Below are 18,524 nucleotides of genomic sequence, written 5' to 3' on the forward strand. Positions count from 1 at the left end.
TTAATTTTTCCTTCTGTGGTAATGACAAATGTTGGCTTGAGAGCAAAGTCACTTTATCTACCTCTCATTCATTGTCATCAATTGAAACCATGCAACATTGCACAACTTCCTCTTTCATCTCATCCTCAGAATGATTTTGAAGAAATTCCTTAGGAAGATATTCAACTAGAGTTATTGGCATTCTCTTAGATTGAATATATTTTTCTTCCTCTAAACTCATGCTTTTCTTTTGAGTGTTCTTCTTTTTCTTCTTGTTTTTCTTGGAATCCTTCCTTACATGGATTTTGACTCCTAGCTTCTCAAAGGGCATAATGATTGGTAATGGCCTTTTAGCCATTTTTATGGACTACTTACCAATATATGTTTGCCATTCTTCTTCATTTCCATCTTTAGAGGAATTTTCCCAAAAGTCTAATTTTGCTTCAATCATAAGCTCATAAAACTTAGGAGACTGCTTGACTCAGCCTTGCCATTAAGAGTCTTTTTGATCTTTTCAACATTATTTGGTTTTGCCCCCAGTGGGCAAGGCAAAGTGGACTTTGGTTCCTCCTCAAGCAAGGAAATGTTATTTGATGCAACAGCTAGTGCTCGAGAGGAACAATCTACCTCGATTTCACCATCATTTATCATTTTCTGAATTATATTCTTCAAGATATAGCATTCTGATAGAGGATGGCTAATGATTCGATGGTAGCGGCAATATTTAGGGTCATCTATCTTATCAACTTTAGAATGTCTTTTAGGCTCAGGGAGTTGTATTGCTTTTTCTTTCATCAACTCATTAAAAATCCCTTCCACATTGATGATGCCTAAAATCGTCAGTAAGTCACACGGTCTTCACGTGCTCCCGATAAAGAACCTACACAACACAAAAGTTGAAGACCTTAAGAGGAGTACCGATGTGGTATCGGCCAAATAGCCTCTGACGGTCAAGTTAGAGAAATCTTTTATTCACAACGCTAGAGTGCCAGAGCTAAGGCGAATTATGTGTACCTTGATTTATGAGGGTTTTGGGGGTATTTATAGTAGTATGGGTTGACATCCATGCCTTGGCCAAGAAGTCCTTTCCTTCCAGGAAAGAACCTCTTGGATTTTTTATATCTCCTAGAGTTCCTTTTTTTATAGGAGTCTTCTTGATTAAGGTTAAGCGTGTGGTGCAAGAACTCTCCTTATACACGTATGTGTGAGATCAAGTAAGGCTATAAATGGAGGTTCGCTTACCCTCTTCTGCTTGTTCTCGTCAGCCTACCGAGTCGTCCCTTCATTAGGGTCGTCAGCTTATAATGTCATCCCTTTATTAAGGTCGTCAGCTTATGGCGTTGTCCATTTGTTAGGGTCGTCAGCCGTTATGAAGTTGTAGGCTTCATGATGCAGTCACTCGTGGCAAGTGCTGCCAACGGGATCATTAGGTTCGTCGCCTTTTTTCCTCGTCATGGTTTAACTACAAATTTATCCTTATTAGCTGCCCCTACTCCATAGCCTCGTCAACTTTAGCTAACGGGTTGTGAAGTACACATCGTCAGGAAGGTCATTCATGTGTGATACCTCGAGTCGCCTTCATTAGATGCTTGGACACGTGGCACGAACTGATTGGCTCTGTTTCTAGATGAGCGTGTCGCTTCGTCTTCCGTGCCCTCTTTGCCTATATATATCTCACCTCCTCTCTCATTTCCAACTTTTCATCCTTTGCTGATTTTGAGAGAGAGAAAGAGAGACCGTCACTTTCTAAACTCCTTTTGTCCATCAGCCTCCTGGCCTCGTCATCTTCGTTGCCTTCAACTTCCTAGGACCGTCCCTTTTTCCAAGGAATCGCCCATTTGTAAGTTCTCTTTCCTTTTATTTTACCTTTTATTTTTATTTTTCTAGCTAGTAGACTCTATAGTGAGGTCGTCGACTTAGGTTCTTAGAATGAATCTGTTGCTTGTAGGTAGTCAGATGTCTAGAGAGGTGACAAGTGAACAATTTTCGATTCGCGAGGCAGCGATTTATGACGAGGTCTTCCAATTAGGTCGTGAGCTCGAGGAAGGCTTTTCCTAGTCATCAGAGAGGGAAATGTCAGCCCATTCTTCTGACGAGGAAATGGAGAATTGTAGAGAAGGTGAGGTGAGTGAGGGCGAAGACGAGGATGATAAAAGGGAGGAAGAAAGAATAAGTGACGAAGACAAAAATACTGGTGAAAAGGAAGGGGAGAGAGCAGGTGTCGAGGGTGAAGACGACGATGGTGAAGAGGTCTTAGAAAGCACCTCGAGAGTCCCTGGGGATGACCGTCCTTTCATTCTACCCAAAAAATGGATCGTCAATGAATCATTACTGATGATGTAGGTCAATATCTTCAATAATTTACATGCCCGTTACCAAATTCTAGACGACATCCCAATCCGTCTCCCTAAGAAGGGTGAGAAATGTTATTCTGGGCAAACCACAAATGTTGGCATGTACGACGCCATGTTCACAATAGGATCGAGGCTTCCGCTGACAACACTTCATCATCAATTGGCTAATTTTTTGGGTTTATCCATCAGCAAGATTGCCCCCAATTCTTGGCAGATATTTATTAAGGCTGAGATCTTGTGGAGTCGTCTAAGTGGCGGGAACCGTCAATTAACCCTTGACGAGTTCTTTTCGTGCTACCGACCATAGCATATCTCCTCGTCCCAAGGGATATACCATTTCATAGTAAGGAAGAAAGAGCTAAAGTTGGTGTCGGATATGCCTGATTCAAATAGGAATTGGAAGGGCAGGTACTTTTTTGTTGAAGGGACGAACTAGGTGTGCTGTCAGGAGGAGTGGGAGTCGATGCCCCACAGTTTTGACAACACTTGGGCTTATGTCAGGGACTCAGGTCGATCACATCTGCTTCTTTACTTAGTCCATTCATTTCAAACTTCTAACACCATCTACTTTCTTTTTCAGCTAGCATTCGTCCACATATCACAGTGGAACATGTGGACTTTATTCGTCGGGTAACAGCCATCTCATTGGTCAAGCAAAAGTGTCAAGACTTGATTACACTCAATGCTTTACATTTATACTATGGAGGTCCAAAGCTGACATCGAAAGCTTGTAGGTTAAACGCCTATTCCCGTCGGCGTATACATCCCTTAATTTCTCTCGTCTCTTTTGCTTTTGTCATTTTCTCCTATTCCGATTCTCGCTTCTCATCTTCCACAGAAATAGAGGCAGCTAGGTAAGGGGTTTGGGCTACTGTTGCCAAGAGGAAGGAAGAGGAGAAGAAAGAAAAGGGGGAGGGAACGTCTTCATCAGCTCCTAAAGTCGTCGGGAAGAAGGCTAACAAAAGAAAAGCTGACGGGAAGGACAAACGTTCCCCCAAGAAAGCCACCGTCATCCCTTAGGATAAGCACCCCAAGAAGACATCGCCCCTGAAGCCGAGTCATGGAGCGGGCAAGGGGTTAGTGACGTCGTTTGGCCCTGTCATTTAGGAACCTGTCCGTCACCTTCTTACCCACAAGGACTATGCTGTTGAGGTGATGGATTCCATCCTTATGAGTGAGGAATTAGATGCTTGTGCCGAGCAAGCAACGGAAGAGTTAGGGGCGTCAGCCCTCTTTGACCTTTCCCGGGTATGTCACTTTATTCTTTATTAGCATTTCTTCTTCTTTTTCGTGTTACTAACGGTGTTTTCGTTGCATAGGCGCTGGTTTGTATGAAGGCTTTTCAGGATAGGGGCGTCGCTAAGAAAGGAGTGATCACCCGTCTACATACGCGCATCAAGAACCTAACTGACGCCCAAAAGCAATACAAGGATGCTATTCGCGATTTTCATCAGAAAGTGAAGGAGCTAACGAGAGAGCTGGAGGAGGAGGGTCGTCAGAGGAAAAAAGGAACATGAGGCTAAAGAAATGGTAGAAAAAGAGTTAAAGGCTCTTTGAAGCCAAGTGGAGACGGCCAAGAGTGACGCCGCGGCGGAACTTAAGGATTCGCAGTCCTTCATAGACGCTTGTGCCGTCTACTACGGTGACGGGTTTGAGGACTGCCTAAAGCAGGTCAAGTCCGTCTACCCTGACTTAGATTTATCCAAAGTCACTATAGATAAGCCTCTGCTATTGACTCCTGTGGGCGATACCATCTTTGAGGTAAATGACGATGCTATTAAGCTTGAGGAGGACCCAAAAGATGATAGCATCGTCCTTGCCCAGCCTGCCGTGGACAAGCCCGTTACCTTGACTCTATCAGCCAATCCTTATGTTGAAGACCTTAATGCTGAAGACCCTTCCACTCCAGGCGTCCAGGCCCTTCTTCCAAAGGGTGAAGAAAAGTCTTAAGGCCCCCCTGTTCCATGAACTTAAGCTTCTTCTTTTGCTTGTAAAAATCACGTTTTGCCCGTCACTTTCAGTATTTATGCATTACTTTTGGCATGTGTGTTTATCTTTTGTACTTGTACGCCCGGGTACTTAGTGAAATATAGGCGAAGCCGTCTACTTAGGTTGCCCTTAGGCTCGTCTTCTTTATTGATTTCAACCCATCATTTTGGGTACTCGTCATGGATCCATCAGCTTACGGATAATGCCGTCAGCTTTCTTTTAGTTGACTACTCGTCCACTTTTTGGATTTTAATAAATTCGTTCATTTTGTAAGTTTTGTAATGAACTCGTCCACTTAGTGGATGTTATATTGAACCTATCCACTTTGTGGACTTAATAAACTTGTCCACTTGGTGGACTTTATATTAAATTCGTCTAGTTTGTAAACTGGTGATAAGTTTCTCCATTTTATGGACGTAGTGCTAATTTCGTCCACTTCGTGGACTTACTAGTAGACTCGTCCACCTTGTGGACTTGGTGATAAGTTTGTCCATTTTGTGGACTTAGTGATAAGTTCATCCATTTTGTAGACTAAACAGTAGACTCGTCTACTTTGTGGACTTAGTGATAAATTCGTCCACTTTGTGGACTTAGAAGTAGACTCGTCCACTTCGTGGACTTACCAGTAGACTCGTTGACCTTGTGGACTTAGTGATAAGTTCTTCCATTTTATGGACTAAACAGCAGACTCATCTACTTTGTGGATTTAGTGATAAGTTCGTCAACTTTGTGGACTTAGAAGTAGACTCCTCCACTTTGTGGACTTAGTGATAAGCTCGTCCACTTTATGGACTTAGCAGTAGACTCGTCCACTTTGTGGACTTAGTGATAAGGTTGTCCACTTGGACTTAATAATAAAGCCATCTACTTAGTGGACTTAATGATAAATTCATCCACACAATAAATACGCCAGTCGTTTTTAAATAAACTCCTCTTATTATGATAAATGCATATACTAAGATAAACTTCAGCCCTTTAGGCTTGAAAAGCACTATAGGCAAAAGTAAACTAAAATAAATGACTAAAGGAAATAGACTGGGAATGAGGAGTAGCGTTCTTCATGTTGTCTTCTACTAGTAGTACTTCCTGAGATGCTCGGCGTTCCATGGGTGGCGCAATTTTTGCCCATCAAGTGTCTCTAAGTGGTAGATGCCCTTCCTTAGCCATGACGTTATTCTATAGGGTCCTTCCCAATTTAGGTTGAGCTTTCCTTGTGTGGGATCTTTGACGGCACTTATCACTTTCCTCAAGACAAGGTCTCCAACTTTGAAGTCTCAATGCTTGACCTGGGAGTTGTAGTGTTTGGCCATGAGGTCCTGGTATCGTGTGAGTCTTTGTTCGGCTGTTGCCCTGACCTCATCAAATAGATCAAGCTGTAGATGTATGGCTTCGTCGTTCCTCTCCTCGTTGTGATTGTCCACCCTGTAGCTCGTGAGTCCGACCTCGGCTGGCATGACCGCTTCCCTTCTTTATGCTTGTCGAAATGAAGTCTCTCCTATAGGGGTTCTGGCCATCGTCTTGTACGCCCATAGGATGCTGGGTAACTCTTCTGGCCATACGCCCTTTGCCCCCTCGTGCCAAGTCTTGATGATTCAAAGCAAGGATCGGTTCGTGACTTCAACTTGTCCGTTGGCTTGAGGATGGGCAGGAGAGGAGTAGTGGACCGTAATTCCTAACTGTGAGCAAAAGTCCCTGAAGGAGTCATTATCAAATTGCTTTCCATTTTCCGAGACCAAGATCCTATGGATTTCATACCTACAAATTATGTTTTTCCAAACACAATTTCACACGTTCTTCTTAGTGATGGTAACCAGGGCTTCAACTTCCACCCATTTGGTGAAATAGTCTATATCGACTATTAGGAACTTCAGCTGCCTTACTGCTATTGGGAATGGGCCCATGATGTCCAGTCCCCATCGAGTGAATGGCCATAGAGCCGTTATCGGGGTCGGCTTTTCCGTTGGTTGTCTGATGATGTTGCTGAAACTTTGACATTTGTCGTAGGCTTTAACATAAGTTTGGGCGTCCTTCTGCATAGTCGACCAGTAGTATCCTACCAGAATCAATTTATGTACCAATGACCGCGACCCTGAGTGATTTCCACAGATTCCTTCGTGTACTTCTCTCATGACATAATCCACCTCTTCGGGGCCTAAACATCTTAAGTATGGTTGGGAGAAACCCCTCTTATACAAGACGTCCTTTATTAAGACAAATCGTGCCGATTGGACCTTCAGCTTTCTTGCTACTTCCCTCCCATAAGGCAACGTGTCGTCTTTTAAGCAAGAGATTAAGGGGTGGTCCAATTGCCTTCGGAACCTATCTCCTGCATATCGACAACATCTATCAGTGGTGAAAGCTGAATAAAAGAGAGTACCTTGTCGGGGGTGATCATGCATTCCACCGATACGGCCTTGGCAAGACGATCGACTTGCTCGTTCTCTCATTTTGGAATTTAGACTATCTTGGCCAGCAACTCACTTATCCTTCTCTTTGCTTGCTCCAAGTACTTCTTCATCTTTTCACCCTTACACTCATAATCACCGTTTACTTGGTTTGTGACAACCTGGGAATTGCAATGGATAACTATATTTGCAGCCCCTACTGCTTTAGCGAGATCTAGCCCGCTATTAGGGCTTCATACTCTGCTTTGTTCTTAGTTGTAGGGAAGTTGAGACGGACCATGCATTCAATCTCGATGCCTTCTGGAGATTGAAGTACGACCCCTGCTCCACCAGCTTGTCTGTTGGATGGTCCGTCCGTGTATATGTTCCATTGGGGATATTCTGCCCCTTGGCCTTCCGCTTTAGTGAACTCTGCAATGAAGTCGGTGACCACCTGCCCTTTAATCCTAGTACGTGGGCAATATTGTATGTTGAATTCACTCAACTCTATCGCCCACAGTGCCATACGTTCGGCTGCTTTGGGACTGTTCATCAATCACCGTAAGGGCTTATCAGTTAGGACGATCACAGTATGGGCTTGGAAGTATGGTTTGAGCTTACGGGCAGCCGTGACTAGAGCGAAGGAGAGCTTTTCCATTTGAGGGTACCTTTCTTCTGCACCATGAAGCGCCCGGCTGGCATAGTATACGGGCCTTTGCACCCTATAGTCTTTTCTGACCAAGACCTCACTGACGGCAACTAGGGAGACAACCAAATGGAGGAACAATTCTTCTCCTGATTGTGAGAGACTCAGCAATAGTGGTGAAGAGAGGTAGGCCTTTAGGTCCTCAAATGCTTGCTGACATTCGGCCGTCCACTCAACAGACTTCTTCAGCGTGCGGAAGAACGATAGACATTTATCTGTCACTCTAAATACGAATCTATTAAGTGCGACAATCTTGTTGTTAAGGCTTTGTACTTCTCTTACATTTTTAGGAGGTGCCATTTCTATTATAGCCCGGATCTTGTCCGAGTTAGCCTCAATACCTCTCTGAGACACCATGTATCCTAAGAATTTTTCCACCGTTACTCCAAAGGCACACTTTCCCGGATTAAGCTTCATGTTATAGGAACGAAGAGTGTCGAAGGTTTCCCTAAGATCCTCCAAGTGATTGCCTTCCCTTCGGCTTTTCACTAGCATGTCGTCGACATATACCTGGACATTCCTCTCAATCTGCCGTGCGAACATCTTGTTCATAAGCCTCTGATATGTTGCGCCCGCATTTTTTAAACCAAACGGCATGACCTTGTAACAAAAGAGGCCTTGGCTAGTTATGAACGAAGTCTTCTCCTAATCAACCTCGCCCATTTGGATTTGGTTGTATCCTGCAAATGCATCCATGAAGCTCAGCAGCTGGTGTTAAGCCTAGAGTCCACCAGGAGGTCGACCCGCGGGAGGGGGTAGCTATCTTTAAGGCACGCTTTGTTTAGGTCCGTGAAGTCTACGCATATCCTCCATTTTCTGTTGCTCTTCTTGACCATCACGACGTTCGCCAACCAATCAAGGTAATAAACTTCCCTAATAAAACCTACCTCTTGCAGCTTATGGACTTCTTCTGTGACAGCCAGGTCTCTCTCTTGGGCGAACACCTATTTCTTATGATAGACGGGTGGAAAGGAAGGCGACACATTCAACCTATGCACCATGCTGATGGGTCAATTCCTGGCATGTCTTCATGGCTCCAAGTGAATACGTCTCGGTTTTCTTTGGGGAAAGTTGCGAGTGCTTGGCGAACCGTCGGGTTTGCAAGGGTGCCGATCTTGGTTGTTCATTCTGGTTAGGAATCGTCAAGATATATATCCTCGAGTCTTTCAACGAGCTCTGTCACCGTCCGATGTTCTTCTATGCTCATGGCCTGGAGGTGGTGATCCATTTCCATCATAGCTATGTAGCACTTATGTGTTGCCACCTAATCTCCTCATAATTCCCTCACTCCATAGTCAGTAGGGAATTTGATCACCAAAATGGTAGATAGAGGTTATAGCCTTCCACGAATTGAGGGTAGGTCGTCCGATGATGGTGTTGTAAGCTGACGAGCAATCAACCACAAGGAATGTTACATCCTTAGTGATCTGCTAGGGATAGTCGCTTATAGTTACAGCCAAAGTGACAACACCAAAGGGGAATACCCTTGTCCTTCCAAAGCCAACGAGTGGAGCGTTAGTTGGAACTAGTCGCTCCCTACCAATCCCTATCTGCTGGAATGCGAGGTAGTAGAGGATGTCAGCCGAGCTGCTGTTGTCAACTAGAACTCGTTGCATGTTATAGTCTCCTACTTGTATGGTGACAACGAGCGCATCTTCTTTTGAGAATCCAATGAGGGGGTTGTCGATCCGCGCCATCTTGGGTACAAAACTCGTCAACTAGATGTTCTAAACCATCATGAGGTAAGTCTTACGGGCCTTTTTATATGACCTAGCGGTTGCGGTGCTTTCTACGATCATTCTTATATCTCCTATGGGCGGTCTAGGGCGCTTGTTCTCCCGTCGAGGAGCTTGTTCCTGCGGTAGGTCCGTTTTTTCCTTGCTAACAAACATCTGTAGTCTTCCTTATCTAATAAGAGCTTCAGGCCATAGCAGTCAGTTGTGTCGTGGCCGTGATCACGATGAAAATGGCAATATTTGTCCCTTGATCTCTTGTTAGGATCTCCCTTCAGCTTGCCGGGAAAGGTCAGGGCTCCTTCATCCTTAATTTGCATCAGTACTTGGTCAATTGGGGCAGTCAGTGGGGTGAAGCTTGTAAATTTTCCCGTGGGTGGTTTAGAGCGTTAGTCCTCCTGTCTTTCTCCAGTTCTAGCCATCTTCTGCCCCCTGTCCGATCGTGCATCTTCCTGTCTTTCCCTTTTTTTGGGCTTCTCTTCTCAAGCCAGTAGTGCATCTTCAGCGTTCATGTATTTGGTCGCCTTGTAAAGCACCTTTGATATGGTCTTCGGGTCGTTATTTTATAGGGAAAATAGGAACTTTGCCTTCTGCAGCCCATTGGTGAATGCCGCTACAAGTATCTTGTCGTCTGCTTCGTCGATCGAGAGGGCTTCCTTGTTAAAACAAGTTATGTAAGACCTCAGCGTCTCATCTTCCCGCTGCTTAATGTTCAACAGGCATGCGGTGGATTTCTTATACCTCTGCCCCCCGATGAAGTGTGAGGCGAATTGGGCGCTTAACTCTTTGAAAGCACTAATGGAGTTAAGTGTCAGCCTACTGAACCAGATCTTTGCAGGTCCCTTCAGCGTGGTGGGGAAGGCTCTGCACATGATTGTGTCCGGCACCCCTTGAAGGTGCATTAGGGTCTTGAAAGACTCCAAGTGATCTAAGATATCCTTGGACCCATCGTAGCTTTTTACCTGCGGCATATGAAACTTCTGTGGAAGGGGGAATGAACTAACGGACGCTGTGAAGGGCAAGTCAGTTCACTGGACCAGGTCATCAAGATCGCTAGATGCCCGTCCTTTGAGGTCATTCATCATGCAGTCCATTCGCTCCTTCATCATCTGCATCTCAGGGACTATGTGAGGCGGGACGGTTTTGGTAACAGATGGCCGGCTCGTGTCCTATCGTTCTGGCCTACTTAGGGCGTTGCTACCTTCCGGCCTTTCCTGGTTCCTTCTCTTCGCGCTAGTTCCTTTTTGATCATCCTCCTAGGTGTTAGCATCCGCGTTCCTTTGGCGCAATTGTTCTTCCAAATCTCGATTCTGTTTGGTGAGGCATTCCATAGCGGCGGCTAGAGTTTGGACATGCCTCTCGAGCACTATCGTGCGTGGTTCATCTTCTTGAACGTTGTTAGTGGTTGTCATCGAGCAAGTGAGTACCATGCAACTCTTTGTCCAGGAAGCAATAGCATGGCTTTACAAGTCGTTAAAGTTTCCCATAAACGGTGCCAACTAATGATGCCGAAAATCATCAGTAAGTCACACGGTCTTCACGTGGTCCCGATAAAGAACCTGCACAACATAAAAGCTGAAGACCTTAAGAGGAGTACCAATGTGGTACCAGCTAAATACCCTCCGATGGTCAAGTTAGAGAAATCTCTTGTTCACAACTCTAGAGTGCCAGAGCTGAGGTGAATTATGTGTACCTTGATTTATGAGGATTTTGGAGTATTTATAGTAGTGTGGGGTTGACATCCGTGCCTTGGCCAAGAAGTCCTTTCCTTCCAAGAGAGAACCTCTTGGATTTTATATATCTCCTAGAGTTCCTTTCCTTATAGGAGTCTTCTTGATTAAGGTTAAGCATGTGGCGCAAGAACTGTCCTTATATACGTATGTGTGGAGATCAAGTAAGGCTATAGATGGAGGTTCGCTTACCCTCTTCAGCTTGTTCTCGTCAGCCTACCGAGTCGTCCTTTTATTAGGGTTTTCAGCTTATAGCGTCGTCCCTTTATTAGGGTCGTTAGCTTATGGTGTCATCCCTTTGTTAAGGTCGTCAGCAGTTATGAAGCTGTAGACTTCATGATGCAGTTACTTGTGGCAAGCGCTGCCAACGGGATCTTTGGGTTCTTTGCCTTTTTTCCTCGTCATGATTTAACTACAAATTTATCCTTATCACACATCATCATCATGGAATGAGTATTTTGTTTTCTTTTTCTCTTCAGGAGTGAGCTTTTTCGAGCCTTCCTTACCTTTCCCATTTTGCCTTCCATTATTGACAAAGGTAGCCATTACTTCTCCATTATTTCAGAGCTTTTTTCCTTCTGTATTTTTTTTCTTCTAAATTATGCCCCCTTTGCATGGTAATCTTTTGTCGGGCAATTTGTCTTTCCACATTGCTCGCCTTAGAGACCAACTATGAAAGTGGCAATATCTGGTAAGAAATTGTTTGAACACATTTGTACTGCAAATTGTTCAGTCAACTTTTAGAACATTGGAGATTTAGGCTTCTCCATCTTGTAATGAAGTCATTGACACTTTCATTTGACTTTTGTCGAGCATCGGCTAAATCAATGATTGACACCTTTTTGTTGGAACTTACAAATTGGGCAAGAAAAGCATTTGCAAATCATCCCATGTATGGATTGACCCTAGTTGTAATTAGGTGTGCCAAGTAAACACGGAACCCTTAAGAGATTACATGAACTGTCTTATCAACAAGGCATCTGTCAAAGCAGATTCTCCACAAGCCAAATAGAAATGTGCCAAATGTTCTTAAGGGGAACCGGTCAAACTATCAAATTTCTCAAAGTTTGGTTTTTGATAACCGGTTGGGAATGGAACAGTATCATAATGAGTTGGATAAGGCTTTCAACACCCATAAACGGGTAAATTTATAGATGCTTGAAATTCTTTGATTTCCTCAGCAATGAGTGTTTTTAATTCATCTTGTGTTACAAAACTAGATGGTGTATGCCCTTCTTCGACTGTAGGCACATGAGTTCGAGCAGATGTACTTGCTTGAGACGCTACTTGGGCTACTAAGGTTGCTATTTTGGCATCTTTTTCAATGGGTTTCCTTTGCAACTCTTGAAGTTGCTCTTCTAAACTTATGGTGCTAGTTACTAGAACCGACATGTCTTCAAAATCACTTTCATTTGAGATCTTTAACACTTTGCCAAATTGATTTATTAGAATTTTTGGAAAGTCTTCATCCTGAAAAATAGACTCTGAATCTCCATATAGTGGACTATGAAAATGGCTTTTTGTTTCCATAGTATCGGAAGAATTGGTGGGGCAAGCCCTAGAGCGTGTGATAGGACCCGAGTAAGGCCTTGGTGGCTTATTAACCTCCTCACAAATCTCAATGACATTTTTGTGCTTTGAACTTGTCCCTAATCCAAAATTTTCTTCTTTTGCCCACAAATAGCTTGAGAAGAATGGCCATTTTTGAACCTCCAAGTTTTACTTGGCCCTTTTTGATTGTTCAGTACAAAAAGCCGTTAATAGAAAGTGATCAAATAATTTAAAAGTTTGGCTTTCTTCTCTCCTTACACTTTTTCCAGGACCTTGCTTGGTTGGTGGCAATGTTTCAAAGGAGGCATCAATGTCCATGGCTACTTCTTTTCCCTTGACAACAGGATCACTCTTTGTTGAAGTTAATTCAAGAATGCGAGGCCACATTGCCTTTAGTTGAGGAGTCACCTTTTGCTTTAGTGATGCCTTCTTCGAAATCTTGATAGATTTCTTAGTGACCTTAACCTTCGAAGTTTCAGGATGACTAGCTTCCCTTTCTTCAATTGAAGTCACCATTACTGACTCAGTTGTTCCCAATGTGATTGGGATGGAGCCAATCATGATTTGGATAGGGAGAAGCCTTGGGGCTATACCCATAGTGTTAGAGCCATTCTCATTTAAAAACCCCCTATTTGGGATTTTTTAGCTTTAGCACATTTCTTTGCCCTCCTCTTCCTTGAAGTCTTTGAAATGGATGAAACTTGGATGATGGTCATGCATTCATCATTCGGTACCTCAAGCATGATGGAGGGGCGACCAAGGGTGAATGTCATGCGACAACCATTTGCTCCTCGTGCAAATGCAGGAGGCTTGTGGAAGTAAACAATCACTTGGGGAGCCATTGATCAACCTAATTACAACACAAAAATTGATGTATAAGAAACATAGTTGGACATGAAAAGGAGAACGGGTCCCACCGAGCGTGCCAAAAATCATGTTGACAAAAATTGTTAACCAAGGTTTAACAATAATTGTTAAATTATGTTTAACAAACGTTGTCAAATTATGTTCACAAATGTTGTCCAATTATGTTTAACAAAAGTCGTCAAATTATGTTTAACAAACGTCGTCAAATTATGTTTAACAAATATTGTCAAGTTATGTTTAACAAACGTTGTCAAATTCATCAAACATAATTTCACTCATAGGCCTTTTTGGCGTATGAGTTTTCTTGATGTGAGCAGTGCCCATTCAAGATAATATATCTCTTAATTACAATCCCTTGTTTCAAGGGAAGACCCTTTGATTCCAACCATGTCGTCTTTGTACATAAGTTTATCTATTTTTATGTTTAAGGGGATATGTGTCTTTGTTTATCTGTGGCTGCAGCTAATAATTTGTTTAGGTTGCCTACGAACCCTTGGTAGGGGATCAAGCCACTTCGTAGTTCTTATGAGGTTTTAGATTTAAAATCCTCAAATTAATTTTGCCTAATTTTAAATGATGGACATTTAAGCCAAATACTTTGTATTTAATTAAGCATCGACTTTATTTTTCTTTTGGGAGAAATAATTGGTTTTAATCTCAAGGACCATGCTTTTATGAAAATTGAACTAATAATTCTTTTTTAAGAAGTCGAATGTCTAAGAAAATTTCTCTTTCTTTCATTTGCTTCTTAGTCGGAATTTTAATAATATTTTGACTGAAATTCCCAAATTTAATTAAGGGAAAGAAAACTCCTTTAAAGCAATTTAATCATTCTGAACATATTTGGAATTGGGAAATTTCCCCAACCCAATTTTATGGTCATTTTATTTTAAGAATTATTAACTCTAATCTTGTTTAAAGAATTAATAATCCCAAAGAATTAGTCACAATTAATTTGGTAGAGTCATTGACTCCATTAATTTGTTAGAGTCAAGGACTCCATTGATGAGGTATAGTTAAGGACTCCATTAATTTGGTAAAGTCAAGGACTCCATCTATTTAGTAGAGACAAGGACTCCATTGATAGGATAGAGTCAATGACTCAATTAATTTGTTAGAATCCAGGATTCCAATTAATTTGGTAGAGTCAAGGACTCCATTAATTTGGGAGAGTCAAGGACTCCATTAAAATGGTATAGTCAAGTGTTGGAAAAATGCATGGAAAATACTTGTTTGTATCTCATACAAAACATGCGCAACAGAAAATTAACGGATCTACTTCACTCGCAATTGATAACATGTACTATGTAAGTTTCAGAATTAGAGAACAAGAAAGCATACCTTAGTGCGGTGAAATTCAAAACCGAAGATCATAAGCATGTGGGAAGACTTTTAATCTTCACTCCAATTCCACTTAATGCCCAAGATGTGTGGTCTCTCAATCAATTTCCAATGAGAGAATAGGAGAGTGTCTAACACTCACATACTCACCATTTCAGAATGATGTCTTACACCACACCCCAAAATTCTGTATATTTCTCTTCTTATATATAACTGATTATCTAATTGGGCTAGCCTTTTGGGCCATTCCAATTGGGCTCTTGTATGTGGCTTGGAATGAGACCAAAAGGGACCAAAAAGACACTAGCTCCAATGGGCCTTGGGCTTTTCTGTCAACTCTTAACAAGTCCAAAGTTACCATTAACTATATTTAATACCACTATATAAATATAGTTTCACTCTAGGGCTTATCTATAAATTATATCCCAAGACTTTATTATACATGCAACCCCTTCATAAAATATTCATAGTAATACAAAGTTATGAATGTAGACTGCCACTTTGTAAAAAACTACATCTTATCCTTGAGTACCCTGTTTAATCCTTTAAGTTATTCATTATATATTTACGAAATCCAATTTCATAAATATATACTTTAGTAACTTTTTATTAAAGTGGTTGGGCCTAACTCTCTAAATAATCAAACCCATTAAACTTATCTTAAGGGAATATTTTGTATCTCCGTTAAGAGACTATGAATTCCATCAACACTAAATGTGGCTGCCCAACATACTGAGGTTTTGACCGTGACTAATAGATCTTACTCCTGATATATCAAAGCAACCTACATCTCATGATCAGGTCCATTATTCTCTCAGGATTAAGAGTTCATGTAAATAGAAGTCGTGAGATTTATTATTCATTTGACAGTCGTTATGAGAATAATAAATCTCACAGCGGTCCAGTTCAATATGTTTTAACTCTTAAAATATATCAACACACCAACTAGAAATCTCCATTTTCATGATCAAGACAAATCATCTTAGTTGATATCTTATAGTCTTCGCAGATGAAACGCCCACTTTAATCACTGACTATGAACTAAACTTCTGAGTTTACAAAGAACTTGTGATTTATATCTTCTGTGACCTTTCACATAAATCACATACTATGCATCTCATGGACTAAGATAATGTCTCATTAGTTCATTTATAGATAGTCTCATATAATTAAACAATTTAATTATTAATTACATGCCAATAAATTGGATTTTAGGGCATAAACCCTAACATCAAGGACTCCATTAATTTGTAAAGTCAAGGACTCCATTGATAGGGTAAAGTCAAGGACTCCATTAATTTAGTAGAGTTAAGGACTACGTTAAAATGGTAGAGTAAAAAACTTCATTAATTGGGTAGAGTCAAGGACTCCATTAATTAATTTGATTTGGTAGAGTCAGGGACTGTAGTTGAGAAAACACTGAACCAAAGTTTGAAAGAATTTTTATTTGGTAATGCAAATAGGATTTACGAGTTCGGGACTCATATCTAAAGCTTCATGCATAGAGTTAGGAACTCCTCATGAAACCTGATCCTATTTGCATTACCAAGCAAAAATTCAGATTTAAGAATGAGGGAGAGAGAGATTTAAAGAAGAAAGGGACTGATGAAATTGTTGGAAAAATTGGTTTTGTATCTCATACAAAAAACATAGCAGAAACAATAAACAATGATCTATTTCATTCATGATTGATAACGTGCACTATGTAAATTTCAGAATTTAAGAACAAGATAGCGTACCTTGGTGTGGAGAAATTCAAAAATCAAGATTAGAAGCACTTGGGAACACTTTTAATCTTCACTCCAATTCCACTTTACGCCCAAGATGTGTGGTCTCTCAATCAGCTTTCAAAGGGAGAATGAAAATGTGTCTCACTCTCACATACACACCATTTCTTATATCACTAATAAAAATTCTGTATGTTTCTCCCTTTATAACTAACTGATTATCTAATTGGGCTGGCCTATTAGGCCTTTCCAATTGGGCTTTAGTGTGTGGCTTGGAGTGGGACCAAAAGGGACCAATAAGACACTAGCTCCAATGGGCCTTGGGCTTTTCCGTAAACTCTTGACAAGTCCGAAATTACCATTAATTATATTTAATACCACTATATAAATATAATTGCATTCTAGGCCTTATTAATAAATTATATCCTAAGACTTTATTATACACGCAACCCCTTTATAAAATATTCGTAGTAATACAAAGTCATGAATATAGACTGCCACTTTGAAAATTACTACATCTTAATCCTTGAGTACTCAGTTTAATCCTTTAAAGTTATTCATCATATATTTATGAAATTCAATTTCATAAATATATACTTTAGTAATTTCTTACCAAAGTGGTTAGGCTTAACATTTTGAATAACCAAACCCATTAAATTTATCTCAAGGAAATATTTTATATCTCCATCAAGAGACTATGAATTCCATCTTAAGAATATATGTTCCATCAACACTAAATGTGGCTGCCCAACATACTGAGGTTTCGACCGTCACTTTAGATCTCACTCCTGATATATCAAAGTAATCTACACCTCATGATCAGGTCCATTATTCTCTTAGGATTAAGAGTTCATACAAATAAAAATCGTGAGATTTATTATTCATTTTACAGTCGTTAGGAGAATAATAAATCTCACAGCGTTCCAATTCAATATGTCTTAACTCTTAAAACATATCAACATATCAACTAGAAGTCTCCACTTCCATGATCAAGACAAATCATCTTAGTTGATACATTATAGTCTTCGCAGATGAAATGCCCAATTTCATCATCGACTACGAACTATAAATTCTCAGTTTACAAAGAACTTGTGACTTATATCTTCCGTGACTAAATCACATAAATCACATACTATGCATCTCATGGACTATATGATAATGTCTCAATATTCATGTTACTATTATTTTAGATAAAAATAAAACAACTTTATTAAAAACAACATTAAGTCATACATAATGTCATACATAGCATCATATAATAGGATTTAAGGGCACACATCCTAACTTAATCTCTTACTTGCCCTAAAGACTATTCTGTACTAATCTAACTCTCATTCCCTCCAAATGTGACTCAAAACCTCTGAGGCAAGGCTTCAGTAAAAGGAACTGCTAGATTATTTTCACTTTCAATCTTTGCTACCACAGCATCTCCACGAGCAACAATATCTCGAATGATGTGGTACTTCCTCTCAATGTGCTTTCCTTTCTTGTGATTTCTTGGATCTTTGGATTGTGTAACCGCTCCACTATTATCGCAAAACAATGTGATGGGAACTTGCTCCATTCTCATAAAACCAAGATCATAAAGGAATTTCTTGACCCAAACAACTTCCTTTGCTGCTTCACAAGCAGCAACGTACTTAGCTTCCATGGTGGTTTCCGCAATACAAGATTGCTTAACACTCCTCCAACTTATGGCTCCACCTCCCAAGGTGAAAACACCAACTGGAGTGGATTTTTTGAAATCTAGATCCGATTGAAAATCTGAATCTGTATAGCTAATGGGAACCAAATCCTCACTATGGTAAACAAGCATATAATCTCTCGTTCTCCATAGATACTTAAGAATATGCTTTACAGCTTGCCAATGTTTTGGTCCTGGATTTGATTGATATCGGCTGACTATACACACTGAATAACAGATATCTGGTCTAGTACAAAGCATGACATACATGAGACTTCCCACTGTAGAAGCATAAGGAACTTGTTGAAGGAAAAATTCTGGTTTTGCATCTCATGCAATACCCACAGCGGAAGCAATGAACTAGGATCTATTTCATTCATGATCGATAACGTGCACAATGTAAATTTCAGAATTTAAGAACAAGATAGCGTACCTTGGTGTGGAGAAATTCAAAACAAAGATTAGAAGCACTTAGGAAC

General features: G+C 41.0%; 1 protein-coding gene across 1 annotated transcript; it reads right to left on the bottom strand.

Annotated features, from left to right (window-relative positions):
- Positions 1-9,708: 9,708 nt before the first annotated feature.
- LOC142620540 (uncharacterized) lies at positions 9,709-10,116 on the bottom strand. Its single transcript, XM_075793897.1, has one exon. The coding sequence runs from the start codon at positions 10,114-10,116 to the stop codon at positions 9,709-9,711; it is 408 nt and encodes a 135-aa protein (XP_075650012.1).
- Positions 10,117-18,524: the final 8,408 nt, after the last annotated feature.

Source organism: Castanea sativa, chromosome 12 (genome assembly GCF_040712315.1).
Source record: "Castanea sativa cultivar Marrone di Chiusa Pesio chromosome 12, ASM4071231v1".
In the NCBI taxonomy this organism is placed as follows: Eukaryota; Viridiplantae; Streptophyta; class Magnoliopsida; order Fagales; family Fagaceae; genus Castanea; species Castanea sativa.

What these genes read in the sequence shown, in the direction of transcription:
- LOC142620540 (XM_075793897.1), bottom strand. Translation starts at nt 10,116, where the DNA reads ATGCCGCAGGTAAAAAGCTACGATGGGTCCAAGGATATCTTAGATCAC.